Source organism: Sus scrofa, chromosome 3 (assembly GCF_000003025.6).
Source record: "Sus scrofa isolate TJ Tabasco breed Duroc chromosome 3, Sscrofa11.1, whole genome shotgun sequence".
Lineage (NCBI taxonomy): Eukaryota > Metazoa > Chordata > Mammalia > Artiodactyla > Suidae > Sus > Sus scrofa.
In genome coordinates, this window is record NC_010445.4 from 28,296,430 (window position 1) to 28,313,099 (window position 16,670).

At 49.1% G+C, this 16,670-nt stretch overlaps 1 protein-coding gene across 1 annotated transcript in view; it reads left to right on the forward strand.

Moving 5' to 3' along the window:
- Positions 1–16,670, forward strand: part of ABCC6 (ATP binding cassette subfamily C member 6) — a 95,772-nt gene that overhangs the window by 35,495 nt on the left and 43,607 nt on the right. Inside the window, 6 exon segments of the mRNA XM_021086559.1 lie at positions 1,813–1,888; positions 3,824–3,950; positions 4,131–4,307; positions 7,194–7,361; positions 7,994–8,168; positions 9,431–9,506. Of these exon segments, the coding sequence (XP_020942218.1) occupies positions 1,813–1,888; positions 3,824–3,950; positions 4,131–4,307; positions 7,194–7,361; positions 7,994–8,168; positions 9,431–9,506 (799 nt within the window).

The following is a 16,670-nucleotide window of genomic DNA, read 5'->3' on the forward strand; positions in this document are numbered from 1 at the left end:
GGAAACTGGCACCAGATAAGGCCCCGCCCCTTGTAACTAAGGCAGCACCACACTGCCTCCCTAGAAATGCCCCCTCTGGTGGTTAGACCCGTATCCTGTGATATCGGTGCCCAAATCTCAATTCTGGTCGCAGCCCTGACCCAAGTCGGGTGACCTTGGCCAGTTACTAACTCTCCGAGCCTCCGTGTTCCCATCTGCACAGTGGACATGATGGCCACCCCAGCACCTCTGCGCAGGGTTGCTGGGGCGGTCAATGAGCCCTTTGAGGCATCGCAGTTCGAGCAGGGTCCTGCATTGAGTTGGCATGCAGTGCGTTTTGTTTATTATTAGAGTTATATTGGGGAAGAAAGCCCACAGAAGTCAGCAAAGAGGCCTTTAGGTGACCCCATATTGGTGTTTCTGAGGCTCTGGCACACAATCAGCTGGGCCCAGCTTTGTTCAGCAGAGGTGGGTATTCAGAAGCAGGCTCTGGGTTCAAATCCCAGGTCCACCTGGTCCGGCCCTGTGGCCTGGGGCTGTGTGGTCCCCACTCCAGTGTCCCACCCCCGCAGGATCGCCCTGAGGGCCACCAAGACACAGCAGACCCATAGCTCTCAGGAGCTGCCCAGTAAATGGCTAACAGTCTGCGATTTCCTGCCTTTATCCCCACAGCAGGGTCCCTCGGACCCTGGACCCGAGACCCCAAAGTGTTACATGAGTTGTCATTTTGACACACCTGGTCACCAGCCTGGGGCCAGAGCCTCACTTTCCCCCGGTTCCTGCTCTTCCCCCAAAGGTGTAAGAATCACCGCTCACCACAGAACTACCCCCCGCCTCCACCCCCCCCCCATTTTACAGATGGGGAAACGGAGGCGCATCCCCACACCCCAAACCCTCGAAAGCACAAGCCCCTGGAGGAGGGTAGCCAGATTCACAAAGAAAAATGCAGGCTTCCAGTTAAATCTGAGTTTCGCGTATACAGAGAATCTTTTTTTTTTTTTTTTCATGTAAGTATCTCCCATGCAACACAATTACCCTTAGAATGTACTCATTGTTTATCTGAAATTCAGGTTTAACTGGACGCCCCACATTTTATCTGCAACCCCCCCCACCAGAGACCCTTGAGTCCTGTGGGTGTTGGCTGCTTCATAGATGAAAGAGTCTCAGGCCTGACCCCCGAGGAGATTGATTGGTTTGGGCCAAGCAATGGAGAGCTTTATGGATTTTATTATTATTATTAGAGTACAGTTGATTTGCAGTGTTGTGCCAGATTCTGCTGTACAGCAGAGTGACCCAGCCACAGCAACGCCAGATCCACGCTGCATCTGCAACCTACACCACAGCTCATGGTAATGCCGGATCCTTAATGCACTGAGCAAGGCCAGGGATTGAGCCCACATCCTCATGGATGCTAGTTGGGTTTGTTACCGCTGAGCCATAACGGGAACTCCAAAAGCCCACGAACTTTTTCTAAGCAGGATGCAACTGTGTGTATTTTAGACTTTCTACACCCTTTGCTGTCTGCATAACTGCTCACCTCTGCCTTTGTTGCATGAAAGCAGCCATAGGAATACATACATGAATGGGCATGGCTGTGTTCCACTAAAGCTCTATAAAAATGGTCAGCAGACAGGATCTGGCCCCCGGGCTGTGGTGTGCTGACCCCTGAGGTATAGAGCCATCCAACAGGGAGAGAATGTGACCTCTGCAGGGTCACACACAAGCCAGGGACTAGAGAGACTATTTAGTGGGAGTGTCTGCTGCCAGGGAAGCTCTTAGAGAAGCCCCCCCTCCCCCGAGCATCTCGTGGAACTGGCCTTTTATGCCTTGCAGCTGCCAGGGAGGACTGCATCCGAGTGCAGGAAGGCACCTTCGCTTGGGCCCGGGAAAGCCCTCCCTGCCTGCACAGGTACCGATGATGCCCCTGGTAACAACCTGTCCATAGACATTGACCAGATGGGGGAGGATGGGAGAGCTGGGAAAGCGGGAGCTCATGCAGAAGGGGAACAGGGCATCTGAGCTTCACCCACCAGGGTGGAGGTACCCCCTCTGGTCCCCAGGCTGAACACCATGACGCCAAGGGAGAGAGGCCTGGCCAAAGGAGCTGCAAGACCCAGCCTGGTCAGCCGGGGCTCTGTCTGTCCCTCCTTTGTCAGACTGGTCATTGTCACCTCCAGCGTTCAATCCTGTGGCTGGGTCTCCGGGGCAGAAAACCCCAGCTAACCCCAAAATGCCCCATGCAGGGAAAGAAAGCATCGCCCCTTCTGTGATGTGTGCTGCATGTGTTGTGTTTGCCATGTCAATGTTGCTTGTCATTTGCTCCCTTCATAGTATTTATTGAGCACTTGCTATGTGCCAGGTCCTGTTCTAGGAACTGAGACTGGAATGAGGCAAACAGACAAGGGTCCTGTGCTCTTGGGGCTGATGTTCTAATTGGGGGGTGAGTGTCCACAGATGAGAAATCGGGATCAGGGGGCAGGGTGTGATGTTGAGGGAGGGGCACGTGTAGTGAAGGAAGGCCTGGCTTTTAACCAGAGGTCGTAACAAGGAAAAGGACTGAGCCTTGTGAGTGTCTGCGAGAAGAGCTTTCTAGGCAGTGGGGAAAGCAGGTGCAAAGGTCCTGAGGCAGGAGTGTGCCTCAGCCCAGGATTCTCCACCTCAGCTCTGCTGACTTTGGGCTGAGGGCTGTCTTGTGCACTGTAGGGTGATGGGAAGAACCCCCCACAATCTGCCTACTAGATTGGAGCAGCGGCACTGTCCCCCCATGACCAGATGTGATAGCTGAAATGTCTCTAGACATTGCTAGATGACACCTGCAGGGCCCAGGGCCCACAGGTGTGTTTGGGAACCAGGAGGTCAGCATGGCTGCAGCAGTGCCGCTGAGGGCCAGCAGTGGGACATTGTCTTTGCATGACTATCAGGACCTCACCTTTTACCCTGAGTGAATGGGAGCTGCTAGGGGCTTCAGCTGGGGCGTGTCCTGAGCCAGCTTGGGTTGGAACAGGTCCCTCAGGCCCCTGTGTGGAGGACAGAGGGCAGGACATGGACAGGGGTGGAGGGAGGGCAAGGGCAGAAGCAGGAAGAATGGTGAAGAGCCCATGACAATGGCCTGGGCAAGAGGCAATGCTGATAAACCCTCCTGCCCAATAAGACCTCAGTGAGTGTGGGCATGTGTGTGCAGATGTGTGTGTGCACATGCACTTGTGTTTGCATGTTGTGTGCATGCATCTGTGCACACGCATGTATTGTGTGTCTGGGTGTGTGCGGCATGTGTGTTTGCACATGTGTGTCTCTGTCCCTGGGTGTGTGCATGTGAGGTATAGTGAGTGTGCACTTGGTGGGTGTGCATACACATGCATGGGGCAGGGCAGCTGCTTACATAGCTAGACAGGGCTTGGGACGGGGAAGGATGGTCCCTAGACAGCCTCTTTTTTTTTTTTTTTTTTTTTTTTGTCTTTTTGTCTTTTTGCCTTTTTCTAGGGCCGCTCCTGGGGCATATGGAGTTCCCAGGCTAGGGGTCTAATCAGAGCTGTAGCCACCGGCCTACGCCAGAGCCACGGCAACGCAGGATCTGAGCTGCGTCTGCGACCTACACTACAGCTCACGACAACACCAGATCCTTAACCCACTGAGCAAGGCAAGGGAATGAACCCACAATCTCATGGTTCTTAGTCGGATTCATTAACCACTGCTCCACGATGGGAACTCCCAGACAGCCTCTTAGCAACCCCCACCCCCCGGGTGAGTCACCAGCAGCAGAGGCCCGCTCTGGCCGGAGTCACAGACTGTGCAGACTCGGGCCAAGTCCTCACCCAGGGACGAAGCACCCCTTCTGTGTTGCCAGGATCAACCTGACCGTGCCGCGGGGCTGCCTGCTGGCTGTCGTCGGCCCCGTGGGAGCAGGAAAGTCCTCCCTGCTCTCAGCCCTCCTTGGAGAGCTGTCAAAGTTGGAGGGCTCCGTGAGCATCCAGGTGAGGCCGCGTCCCTGCCCCGTCTACTGGAACATTCCCCATCCTAAAAGCCCTCCCTGCTCCTGCCCGCTCCCCACTCCGAGCCAAGCTCCCCTCCACCTTCCACCACCACCAGGGCCCAGCTCCCTCTTCCTCTTCCATGTCTCCCTCCTCCGTCCCCATCAGCCTCCTGTGTTTCAGGGTTCTGTGGCTTACGTGCCCCAGGAGGCCTGGGTCCAGAACACGTCCGTGGTGGAGAATGTGTGCTTTGGGCAGGAGCTGGACCCACTGTGGCTGGAGAGGGTCCTGGAGGCCTGTGCCCTGTGGCCGGATGTGGGCAGCTTGCCAGCAGGCATCCACACCCAAGCTGGGGAGCAGGTGAGGGTCCGGGGCCTTCTTGGGGCAGGGAGGCATTGAGGCTGGGGGCCATCTACCATCCTGATCTGTGGGTGCCATGGTGGGAGGGGCACAGGGGAGCAGAGGGCATGGGGAGGTGGGGGGAGAGAGGGGGCCCAGCTCAGGGCCAAGCATATAGCAGGTGCTCAATAAATAGTCATTAATGAGCAAATGATTGAAAACAGAGGCAGAGGAGAGGCTGGGAGACACAAGCAAGCTTGATGGCGAGAGGCTGTCCAACAACTGGGAGCGAGAAGACCCACGCTCCTGCCCCGCCTTTCTGGGTGTCGCTGGTCAAACTGACCTCTCTGGACCTCGCCAAAGGGTCTGGGCAGAAATGTCGGATAAATAGGATATATGCATCCAGAGCTAGGGGCAGGATGGGGTCAGGGAGGCTATGTCCTACAGGTTGAATCCGGCCCCCTTTCTGGGTTTGTAAAGTTTTATTGGGACCGAGCCATGCGCATTTTTTTACCTATGGTCCATGGCTGCCTTTGCACAGTAAGGGCAACGATGAACAGCTGCGACAGAGATTGGGGTGGGGTGCAAAGCTTGAAATAGTTGCTGTCCAGTCCTTTATAGAAAATGTTTGCTGACCCCCAGATTAGGGAATTGAGAGTGCAAAACTGAGAGTTAAAGATGTGTAAATGAAGAGTTCCTGTTGTGGCTCAGGGGGTTATGAACCCAACTAGTATCCGTGAGGATGTGAGTTCCATCCCTGGCCCCACTCCATGGGTTAAGGATCCAGTATTGCCCTGAGCTGTGGTGTAGATCACAGAAGTGGCTCGGATCCCACAGTCCTGTGGCATAGGCCAGTAGCTGTAGCTCCTATTGGACCCCTAGCCTGGGAACTTGCATATTCCACAGGTACATCCCTAAAAAGCAAAAAAAAAAAAAAAAAATGTAAATGGGGAGTTCCCACTGTGGCGCAATGGGATTGGCTGTGTCTTGGAAGCTCTGGAATGCAGGTTTGATCCCCGGCCCAGCACAATGGGTTAAGGATCCCACTGTGTTGCTGCAGCTTCGGCTTAGGTCGAAATTACAACTTGGATCTGATCCCTGGCCTGGGAATTCCATGTGCCTCGGGGCAGCCAAAAATGAAAAAATAAATAAATAAAAATAATCAGGTGAGGTGTCCTGGAGAAAAGAGCGTGGAGGAGCCAGAACGAGCAGCAGAGCAGGACCAAGAGATGGGTGTTGGAGAAGGAAGCGGGTGCCCGCTGCCCTGTCTGTCCAGCTGTGTCACATACTGTTTCCTCCTTCCCCACTGCCCACCGTCCTGGGTGATGGAAGCTCCATCCTTCCAAAGCTCAGATCCCAAACCTTCGTGTTGTCCTTGATTCCTCTTTTTCTTACACCCACATCTAATCCATCTGCAAAGCAAATCCTGTTGGATCTGCCCTAGAGGCAGACCCAGGATGTTCTGGTCCCGCCTGGCTGCAGGAGCCCCAGCTGCCCTCGTCTCTGTCCTCACCCCTGTTAGCACTGCAGCCAAAGGGATTCTGTTCAGAGTTCCGTCAGGTCCTGTCCTTGCTCTGCTCAGAACCCGCCAGGTCTCCCCATCCCCTCAGGGTTAAAGCCACAGTCCTGATCGTCCCTGACAAGGTCCCCTGCCCACGATCTGCCTCGGTGATCTCTGACCCCATCTCCCATCACGCTCCCCCCTCCTGCTTCTCTCCAGCCCCATGGATCTCCACGATGTTCCTTGAGCACCCAAAGTGTGCTCCCACCTAAGGGACTTTGCACCTGCTGCTTTCTGCTTGTAAAGCTCCCTCTCGGGAGTCCATGCGGTTCATCACATTAAGTCCCTTAGTGGAAAGAGGCCTTCCCTTGACCACTGAACCCAGCTCACTGCTCACCCCGTACACCCTACTCCCTTTTTTTTTTTTAATTTTTATTAGATTGTAGTTAGAGTATAGTTGACTTACAGTGCTGTGCCAATTTCTGCTGTGCAGCAAAGTGACCCAGTCATGTGTGTGTGTGTGTATATACACACACACATATTTATTTTTTTGGTCTTTTTGTCTTTTTTAGGGCAGCACCCACTGCATATGGAGGTTCCCAGGCTAGAGGTCAAATCGGAGCTACAGCTGCTGGTCTACACCACAGGCACGCCAGATCCAAGCCGCGTCTGTGACCTACACCACAGCTCCCAGTAACGCCGGATCCTCAACCCACTGAGCGAGACCAGGGATTGTACCTGCAACCTCATGGTTCCTAGTCGGATTCATTAGTGCTGCATCCATGATGGGAACTCCACTCATTTCTTATGTTATCTTTGATCTTGGTCAACCCCAAGAGACTGGAGGTAGTTGCCTGTGCTATACCGTAGGCCCTGCTTTATTTTTCTTCATAGCACATCACACCATCCAATAGGTGATGTCTTTTACATGTTTGCTTATTGATTATCTGTCTCCCACCCAACCTCACTGGAGTGAAAGATCCCCGGGAGCAGGGGCGGGGTCTTCGTCACGGCTGTGTCCCCAGAGCCTAGAACACTGCTGGTGCACAGTAGCCATGCGGTAAATATAAGTGAAAGGAATGATACAGGGATGAAAACGAGGACTGAAAAGCTGCCCCGGGATTGGGCCACAGGGGAGTGACTGGCATCCTTGAGGAAGGCTGTATCAGTGGAGGGGGAAGTGGATGCAGATAGGTCCAGGAAGCTTGGCTGGAGAGGGGAGGAGTCAGGCTGGGGGGAGGCGGGGGGGGGATGTTGGCCTGAGAGCGTGTGTTTCAAGCTGGAGGGGGCGGTAGAGGAGAGGCCCCGTGAGCCGTGGCTCACTCTGATGAGCAGACATGGCCCCCGTCCCAAGGGCTTCACCCAGCAGGTGTAGATCAGTCCCTGCCCCTCTCTCGTGACCACAGGGCATGACTCTCTCTGGGGGCCAGAAGCAGCGGCTGAGCCTGGCCCGGGCTGTGTACAGGAGGGCTGCTGTGTACCTGCTGGATGACCCCCTGGCGGCCCTGGACGCCCACGTCGGCCAGCATGTCTTCAACCAGGTCATCGGGCCCGATGGGTTGCTCCAGGGAACCGTAAGTTTGGGAAAATGTGGCAGAGGGCAGAGGGCAAAGGCAGAGAAGGTCCTAAACCAAGCCTGTGTCACCACCGCCCTCCTGGAGTCCAGTCTTCCTCTTTGTAATGATTAGCTTTTGCTGTGACAGTGCCACGTAACAAACGACCCCCAGATCTCAGTGGCTCACGGCAGCCGTCATTTCTTGTTAAACTGCCACAGCTCTGGCCTCGGGTCATTGGCCAGGTTCAGGGGAACTCTGTCTTCTAATTTTTTTTTTTTTTTTTTTTTTGGTTTTTAGGGCCACACCTGTGGCATATGGAAATTTCCAGGCCAGGGGTCGATTCCACTGCAACACGGAATCCAAGCCACATCCGCAACAACTTGCAGTAATGCCAGGCCCGTCACCCACTGAGCAAGGCCAGGTTCCTTTCTGCTGAGTCACAAAGGGAATGCTTCTGTCTTCTGGTTTTGAGACAGATTGAAGGACCCCCTTTATTTCTCTGTTGGGCTCATTCTTTTTTTGAGAAAGGGGACAGGAGCACAAGAAAGAGAGCTCCCCTCTCCGAGCCCCAGGACCCTGCTGGTCCCCTCCCCCGGCTCTGGAGGAGCGGTCAAAGCACACGAGTGTAACTTCTATCCCTTCCTGCCCAGACGCGGATTCTTGTCACCCACTCACTCCACGTCCTGCCCCAAGCCGATTGCATTGTGGTGCTGGAAGATGGGGCCATTGCAGAGATGGGTTCCTTCCAGGAGCTTCTGCACAGGAAGGGGGCCCTGGTGGGCCTTCTGGATGGAGCCAGACAGCCAGGAGATGGAGGAGAAGGAGGTACTGGCTAGGCTGGGCTGGTTCTCTGTCTCGGCTTCCGCCACCCTTGGGCGGGGTGGGGGAGTGGGGGGAAGGCTCCCAAGGTCCCATTGGCAAGAGTGGCACGCTTCGGCCACACCGTCCCTGCAGGCCCAGACCTGGAGGCAGACGGCTCTCCCGAGACGCCACCCATCCCCCTTAGTAAGAGCCAGTGGTACCTATGATGAGCCAGGGACCACGCTCAGTGCTTGTGTAAACACACATTGTCTAATTCAGTCTTCACCACACCCTTGGGAGACACCTGCTGTTATCGCTGCCCCTTTGTAGATGAGCGACTCTGGCTGAAGAGAATTGACTCAGGTGCCCAGGACCCCAAGATTAGAACTTGGACGGGTTCAACTCCAGAGTCCGTGGTTGTAACTGCTGCAGACACTGAGCCAGGAGGTCATTTGGTGCCTCGAGGGCAGAAGTCCCCAACACACCAGCTGGCTTGTACTAATCCAGAAAACAGTGCCCACTAGAAAAAAAGACAGTGCTGTAGATGTGAAGTCACCGGTCCAAGCTCTGCCATAGTGAGTGAGAAAGAACAGCCAGGGGGCACCTCCATTAACTCATTTAATCACAACGTGGCCCCTGTGAGGTCAGTACTGTACCTAACCTCCATTGTACAGATGAGAGCTGTGGCCCAGAAGTTAAGAAGTTGGTCCCAGTTCACCTGACTCCTAAGTGGCAGTGCTGGGATTTGAACCTATATCCATAGACTGTATACTGACCTCCCGCGACAGAGCAAGGGCTCACAGCCAGGCTCCCCTGTTCCAGGCTCTGCCTCCTCTGTTGCACACTGGTTTGGCTTGGTAAAAATCCTGAGTGTCAACTGACAGTGTTACCCTCCTGAAGCTTGGAGATGCACCCCCTCTAGCCTGAGGCATGGTCAGCAGGAGGGTCCTGCCTGAGGGAGATGACAGGTGGGGTTGGGCAAGAGTTACCTGGAAAAGAATATTCCAGACACAATGAACTGAAAAGGTATCAGGGCACCCCAGCGCTGCTGGGTTGGTGCAGTGTTGAGTGCTGTTTCCCAGCCTCAAGTTCACAGCAGGCTCTCTGTTGTATTTGCCGAGTGAATAAGGGAATCAATGAATAATGTTGCTGGAAGAACCCAGGGAGGAGAGGGAGCAGGTGCCAGACCAGAAGAAACAGATGCACAGCCAGGGGGTGTCAAAGCTAGCATCTGGACCCTAAGGTACCAACCCCCTTTGAGTGACAGGGCTCCCTTGACTTTGCAGAAACAGAACCCCCAGCAGGCACCAAGGACCCCAGCGGCTCTGCTGGAGGCACGAGGCCTCAGGATGGACCAGAGAGGTGAGTTTGCTGCGGCATTGAGGCTGGGGTTGATGGGGCAGAGGAGAGGGCACAAGCTAAGGCAGAAGCAGGGCAATTGTGTCACCACCTTTATCTCAGACGGGTAGCGGGGGGCACAGCCATTCTGCACTGAACACCTGCGGAATACCCACCACGGTGTTCAGCTGCAGGATAATTCACCAAAAGATACTCAATAGTCAATTGGCCAGAATGATTAAGTCCCCAAATGGGCCGTTCACAGAATGACCGGGTTGCCCTCATTGGGACGAATGCCCTAAAGCTTGTCAGAGTTGTCTCATTGCCGGGGGTCAGGGGGCAGGGCTGGTGCCAAAGAGAATCCATGCCGGAGTTGTTCATGTCCATGCCAGGCCCTGTCATTTATGCCTTGACCAACAAGGGCATCGCTTGGTGCTGGCAAGGATCACCAGGAGGAGGCCTGCAGTCCCCTTTCCTCCAGCCCCCTCTAGCCAGGCTGTCTCTGGACTCACTGGGGGACCATCTGCAGCAGGAGGACCTGGCCACCTGGTGCTCTCCCTTCCTATGGAAAGTGACCTTGTGAAACAGACCAGGGGACCAGTGGGCGCCAGACGGTGTGAGCTTAAGTGCCAGTTGTTGAGCGGCTGCAGGGAGAACTAGAGGGGCCTCGATCCCTGGGTTGGGCCCAGGTCCTCCCATCCCTGCCGGCCACCCAGAGCACTTCTGGGTCACTCACTGAGTATTCCTGCTGTCTTCCCAGGGCACAGTAATTCTTTTTTTTTTTTTTTTTTTTTTTTTTTGTCTTTTGTCTTTTTTGTTGTTGTTTTGTTGTTGTTGTTGTTGCTATTTCTTGGGCCGCTCCTGCAGCATATGGAGGTTCCCAGGCTAGGGGTTGAATCGGAGCTGTAGCCACCGGCCTACGCCAGAGCCACAGCTACGTGGGATCCGAGCCGCATCTGCAACCTACACCACAGCTCACGGCAACGCTGGATCGTTAACCCACTGAGCAAGTGCAGGGACCGAACCCGCGACCTCATGGTTCCTAGTCGGATTCGTTAACCACTGCGCCACGACGGGAACTCCCCAGGGCACAGTAATTCTAAGACCAGATAGATATGTAGATATGTGATAGGGGATGGATGGATAGATGATAGGTACAGAGTGAGACAGATGAATAGGGAGATGATAGATAAATTGACAGATGAATAAATCAATTGATAAATGATAGATGGGTAGATGATTGGTTTATGGATGAGAGATACATGATGGACATAGAGGATCCCCATTTTACAGCTGGGGAAACTGACACCGAGTGTCAACTGCCCATAGTGTCATGGCAGATAGCAATTCCTTTTTTTGTTGTTTTATTGTAGTTGATTAGCTACAATTAGAATTGTTGTGATAATTTCTACTATACAACAAAGGGATTCAGTTATATATATATACACACACACAGCCATTTTTTCAGATTCTTTCCCCAAAAATGTTATTACAGAATATTGGGTAGAGTTCCCTGTGCTCTACAGCAGGTCCCCATTGACCAGGGGACCAGTTCCCCATTCCATATACCGCAGTGTGCGTATGCCAGTCCCAACCCCCAATCCATCCCTCCCCCTCACCAGACCCCTTTGGTAACTTTGTTTGGTAAATACATTCATTTGTACCATTTTTTAAAAGATTGTACATATAAGTGTTACGTGATGTTTGTCTTTCTCTGATTGACTTAGTATGATAATTTCTAGGTCCACCCATGTTGCGGTAAATGCATTATGTCATTCTTTTTTATGGCTGAGTAATATTCCATTGTATATATATACACCACCTCTTTATCCATTCCTATGTAAGTGGACATTTAGGTTGCTTCCATGTCTTGGCTATTGTAAATATTGCTGCAATGAACATACAGGTGCAATGTATCTTTTTGAATGAAAGTCTGTCCAGATAGATGCCCAGGAGTGGGATTGCTGCATCATATGGTAGTTCTATTTTTAGTTTTTTTGAGGAACCTCCATACTGTTTTCCACAGTGGTTGTACCAATGTACATTCTTACCATCAGTGTAGGAGGGTTCCCTTTTCTCCACACCCTCTCCAGCATTTATTGTTTGTAGTCATGGGGGCGGGGTGTGGGGGTGTGAGGCTGTACCCAGGGCATATGGAAGTTCTTGGGCCAGGGAATGAATCCGAGCTGCAGCTGCAGCCTATGCCAGATCCTTTAACCTACTGCACTGGTTTGGGCATTGAATCTGCTCCTCCACAGTGACCCAGGCCACTGCATTTGGATTTTTTTTGGTTTCGGTTTCTTTTTTGCTTTTTTTAGCGCCACACCTGCAGTATATGGAAGTTCCTAGGCTAGGGGTTGAATTGGAGCTACAGCTGCTGACCTATATCACAGCTACAGCAATGTGGGATCCAAGCCGCTTCTGTGGCCTAAACCTCAGTCCACAGCAACATCGGATCCTTAACCCACTGAGCAAGGCCAGGGATCAAACTCGTATCCTCGTGGATCCTAGTCAGGTTTGTTAACTGCTAAGCCCCAAAGGGAACTCCTGCACTCACATTCTTAACACACTGTACCACAGTGGAAACTCCTATTTAGTCTTTTTGTTGATGGCCATTCTGACCAGTGTGAGGTGATACCTTATTGTGGTTTTGATTTGCATTTCTCTAATAATTAGCAATGTTGGGCATCTTTTCATGTGTTTCTTGATCATCTGTATTTCTTCTTTGGAGAAATGTCTGTTTAGAGTTTCCCCTACTTTTTGTTTGGTTGGTTGGTTTTTTTGGCTGCACCTGCAGTATGTGGACATTCTCAGGGCAGGGCTGGAACCCACATCACAGTAGTGACAACGCAGGGTCCCTAACCCGCTAAGCCACAGAGGAACTCCTGGGTTGTTTGGTTTTTTGAGCTCTATGAGATGTTTGTAATTTTGGAGATCAATCCCTTTTCAGTTGCTTCATTTGCAAATATTTTCTCCCATTCTGCAGGTTGTCTTTTCATTTTGTTTATGGTTTCCTTTGCTGTGCAAAAGCTGTTAAGTTTATTTAAATCCCACTTCTTTATGTTTGTTTTTATTTTCATTACTCTAGGAAGAGGATCCAAAAAGATAGTGTTGTGGTTTATATCGAAGTGGATTCTGCCTAAGTTTTCCTCTAAGACTTTATAGCACAGATGCTCTGAAAGTCTTAGAGGAATGATGTTAGCTGTGGGTTTGTCATGAAGTGTCCTTTATTATGTTGAGGTAGGTTCCTCTGTGCCCACTTTGTGGAGGGTTTTTTTTTTATCATTAATGGGTACTGGATTTTTTAATTTTTATTTTTTTGTCTTTTTGCTTTTCTCCCTCGGCACATGGAGGTTCCCAGGCTAGGGGTCTAATCAGAGCTGTAGCCGCTGGCCTAGGCCACAGCCACAGCAACGTGGGATCCAAGCCACATCTGTGACCTACACCACAGCTCACGGCAATGCCGGATCCTTAACCCCACTGAGCAAGGCCAGGGATTGAACCCGCAAGCTCATGGTTCCTAGTCGAATTCGTTAACCACTGCGCCACGAAGGGAACTCCAAATAGGTATTGGATTTTAATCAAACACTTTTTCTGCATCTATTGAGATGATCATATGATTTTTATTCTTCAATTTGATTAGTGGGGTGTCACATTGACTGGATTTTGAAAAATCCTTGCATCTCTGGGATAAATCCCACTTGAACATGGTGTCTGATCCTTTTAATTTTTTGTTGGATTCAGTTTGCTAGGATTTTGCTGAGGATTTTACATCTGTGTTCATTGGTGATACTGGCCTGTTAAATCTCTTTTTTTTTTTTTTGTGGGATCTTTGTCTGGTTTTGGCATGAGAGTAATGGTGGCCTCATAGAATGACTTTAGGAGTGTTCCTTCCTCTGCAATTTTGGGAACAGTTTCAGAAAAATAGGTGTTAACTTTTCTTTGAATGGTGGATAGAATTCACCTGAAAAGCCATGCAGTCCTAGACTTTAGTTTGTTGGAGGTTTTTAAATCACAGTTTCAATTTCAGTACTTGTGACTGGTCTATTCATATTTTCTATTTCTTCTTTGGTCAGTCTTGGAAGATCATCTCTTTCTAAGAATTTGTCCATCTCTTCTAAGTTGTACATTTCATTGGAATATAGTTGCTTGTCGTAGTTTCTTATCTTTTGTATTTCCATGGTGTCAGTTCTAACTTCTCCTTTATCCTTTCTAATTTTATTGATTTCAGCCTGCTCCCTTATTTTCTTGATGAATGTGGCTAAAGGTTTATCAATTTTGTCAACCTTTTTAAAGAACCAGTTTTTTAGTTTCTTTGTTCTTTTCTATTGTTTTCTTTGTCTCTATTCATTTATTTCTGCTCTGGTCTTTGATTTCTTCTAATTTGGGGTTTTGCCTGTTTTTTTCTTTGGTTGCTTTAGGTGTAATGTTATATTGTTTGAGATTTTTCTTTTAATTTTCTTCTCTCTCTTTTGTCATTTAAGGGCTACACCTGTGGCATATGGAGGTTCCCAGGCTAGGGGTCCAGTTGGAACTGTAGCTGCTGGCCTACACCACAGCCACAGCAACACCAAATCCAAGCCACATTTGCAACCTACACCACAGCTCACGGCAACACCGTTATCCTTAACCCACTGAGCGAGGCCAGGGATCAAACCCACAGCCTCATGGTTCCTAGTTGGATTCATTTCCACTGCACCATGACAGGAATGCCATTGTTTGAGACTTTTTCTTGTTTCCTAAAGTTAGCTTGTATTGCTATAAACTTCCTTCTGAGAACTGCTTTTGCTGCATCCCAAAGATTTTGGATGGTCATGTTTTCCTTTTCATTTGTTTCTAGGTTTTTTTGATTTCCTCATTGATTTCTTCATTGATCCATTGGTTGCTTAATAATGTATCATTTAGTTTCCACGTGTTTGTGTTTTTTGCTGTATTCCTCTAGTTGATTTTTAGTCTTATATTGTTGTGATCAGAAAAGATGTTTGATAGAATTTCAATATTCTTAAATTAACTGAGGCTTGATTTATGGCCCAGAATGTAATCTGTCAGAGAGAATGTTCCATGTGTACTTGAGAAGAATGTGTATTCTGCTGCTTTTGGATAGAATGTTCTATAAATATCAATTAAGTCCATCTGATCTAAGGTGTCATTTGAGGCTTGTGTTCCTTATTGCTTTTCTGTCTGGATGATCTGTCCATTGCTGTAAGTGGGGTGTTACAGTTCCCTACTATTACTATGTCACTGTCAATTTCTCCTTTTATGGCTGTTAGCAGTTTCCTTGTATGTTGAGATGCACCTATGTTGGGTGCATATACATTTACAATTATATCTTTTTTTGGATTGTTCTTTGGATCATTATGTACTGTCCTTTGTCTCTTGAAACCATCTCTATTTTAAGACTCTTTTGTCTGATGTGAATATTGCTACTCCAGATTTCTTTTGATTTCCTGGAATATCTTTTTTCTGTCTTCTCACATTCAATCTGTATGTGTCCTGAGATCGGAAGTGAGCCTCTTGTAGACGGCATATATACAGGTCTTGTTTTTGTAACCATTCAGCCAGTCTGTCTTTTGGTTGGAGCATTTAATCCATTAAGATTGAGTGTAATTATTGATATATATATGTTCTTATTTCTATTTTGTTAATTGTTTTGGGTTCTTTAAGTCTTTTTTTCTTCCCTTCCTCTTTTGTGGTCTTATGTTGTGGTTTGATGATGTTTTTTTAGAGTTGTCTTTGGATTGCTTTTTCTTTTCTGTGTGTATCTATTCTGTGTGTGCATTTATTGTAGATTTTTGGTTTTTAGTTATGGTGAGGTTTGGATACACACACACACAAACACACAAGATTTGTTTAAGTTTCTGGTCATTTAATTTCAAATGCCTTTCCAATATCTATAGTCATAATCTCTTCGCATGAGAGCTGGTTTTGATATCATATTTGTGTGCGGATGATTTCCTACCTGTGCTATATGTTCACCTTTACTGGTGAGCCTTCTCATTTGTAATTTTCTTGTTTCTAGTTGTGGCCTTTTCTACCCAAGACGTTCCTTTAGCATTTGTTGTAAAAACTTTACAACAAATGTCTATAAAACTACTAGATAGTTGTCTATAAACAGTTGTCTATAAAACTTTCCATTTCTCAGTCAAATATGAATGAGAGCCTTGCTGGGTAGACTATTCTTAGTTGTAGGTTTTTTCCCCTTTGATCACTTTAAATACATCACTCTACTCCTTTCTGGCCTGCAGAATTTTTGCTGAAAAATCAGCTGATTACCTCCTGGGGGTTCCTTTGTATGTTAATTTTTTGCTTTTCCCTAGTTGCTTTTAATATTTTCTCTTTGTCTTTAATTATGGTCCATTTGATTAGTATGTGTTCCAGTGTGTTGCTTTTTGACTTTATCCTATGTGGTACTCACTGTGCTTCCCGGATTTGAGTATTTCCTTTCCCATGTTAGGGAAGTTTCTGGCTATTATCTCTTCAAATATTTCCTCTGGTCCTTTCTCTCTCTTTTCTGGGACCCCTGTAGTGTAAGTGTGCATTTAATGTTGTCTCAGAGTTCTCTTCAACTATGCTCATTTCTTTTCGTTCTTTTTTCTTTATTCTGTTTTGCATCAGTGATTTCCAGCAGTCTGTCTTCCATCTCACTTATTTGATCTTCTGCCTCATGTAGTCTGCTCTTGATTCCTTCTAGTGTTTTTTTTTTCCCACTTCAGATATTTTATTGTTCAACTGTTTGTTCTTTAAATATTTCATTGACGTTTGCCTCCATTTCTTTCCTGAGACCTTGGGTCATCCTTACTATCATGCTGAAGTCTTTCTCATGTAGGTTGCCTGTCTCCCCTTAATTGTTCTTCTAGGGTTTTGTCTGGTTCTTTCACCCGAAGTGTATTTCTTTGCCATTTCATTTTGTTTAGCTTTCTCTGTTTGTAAGTCTCCTTTCTACAGACTGCAGGGTTGTAGCTCTTCTTGCTTCTAGTGACTGCCATCTGGTGGAAAGTTGATCCAGGGGCTTGTTCCAGCTTCCTGATTGGGGGGCCTAATGCCTTCCCACTGGTGGTTGGAGCTGAGGCTTGTCCCTCTGGTGGACAGGGCTGTGTTGAGGGTTGTGGTTAAAGGTGGCTGTGCACCTAGGAAAGCTTTAGGCACCCTGTTTGTTTGGCCTAGGGCTTCTGAGCATTTGCGCCTGAA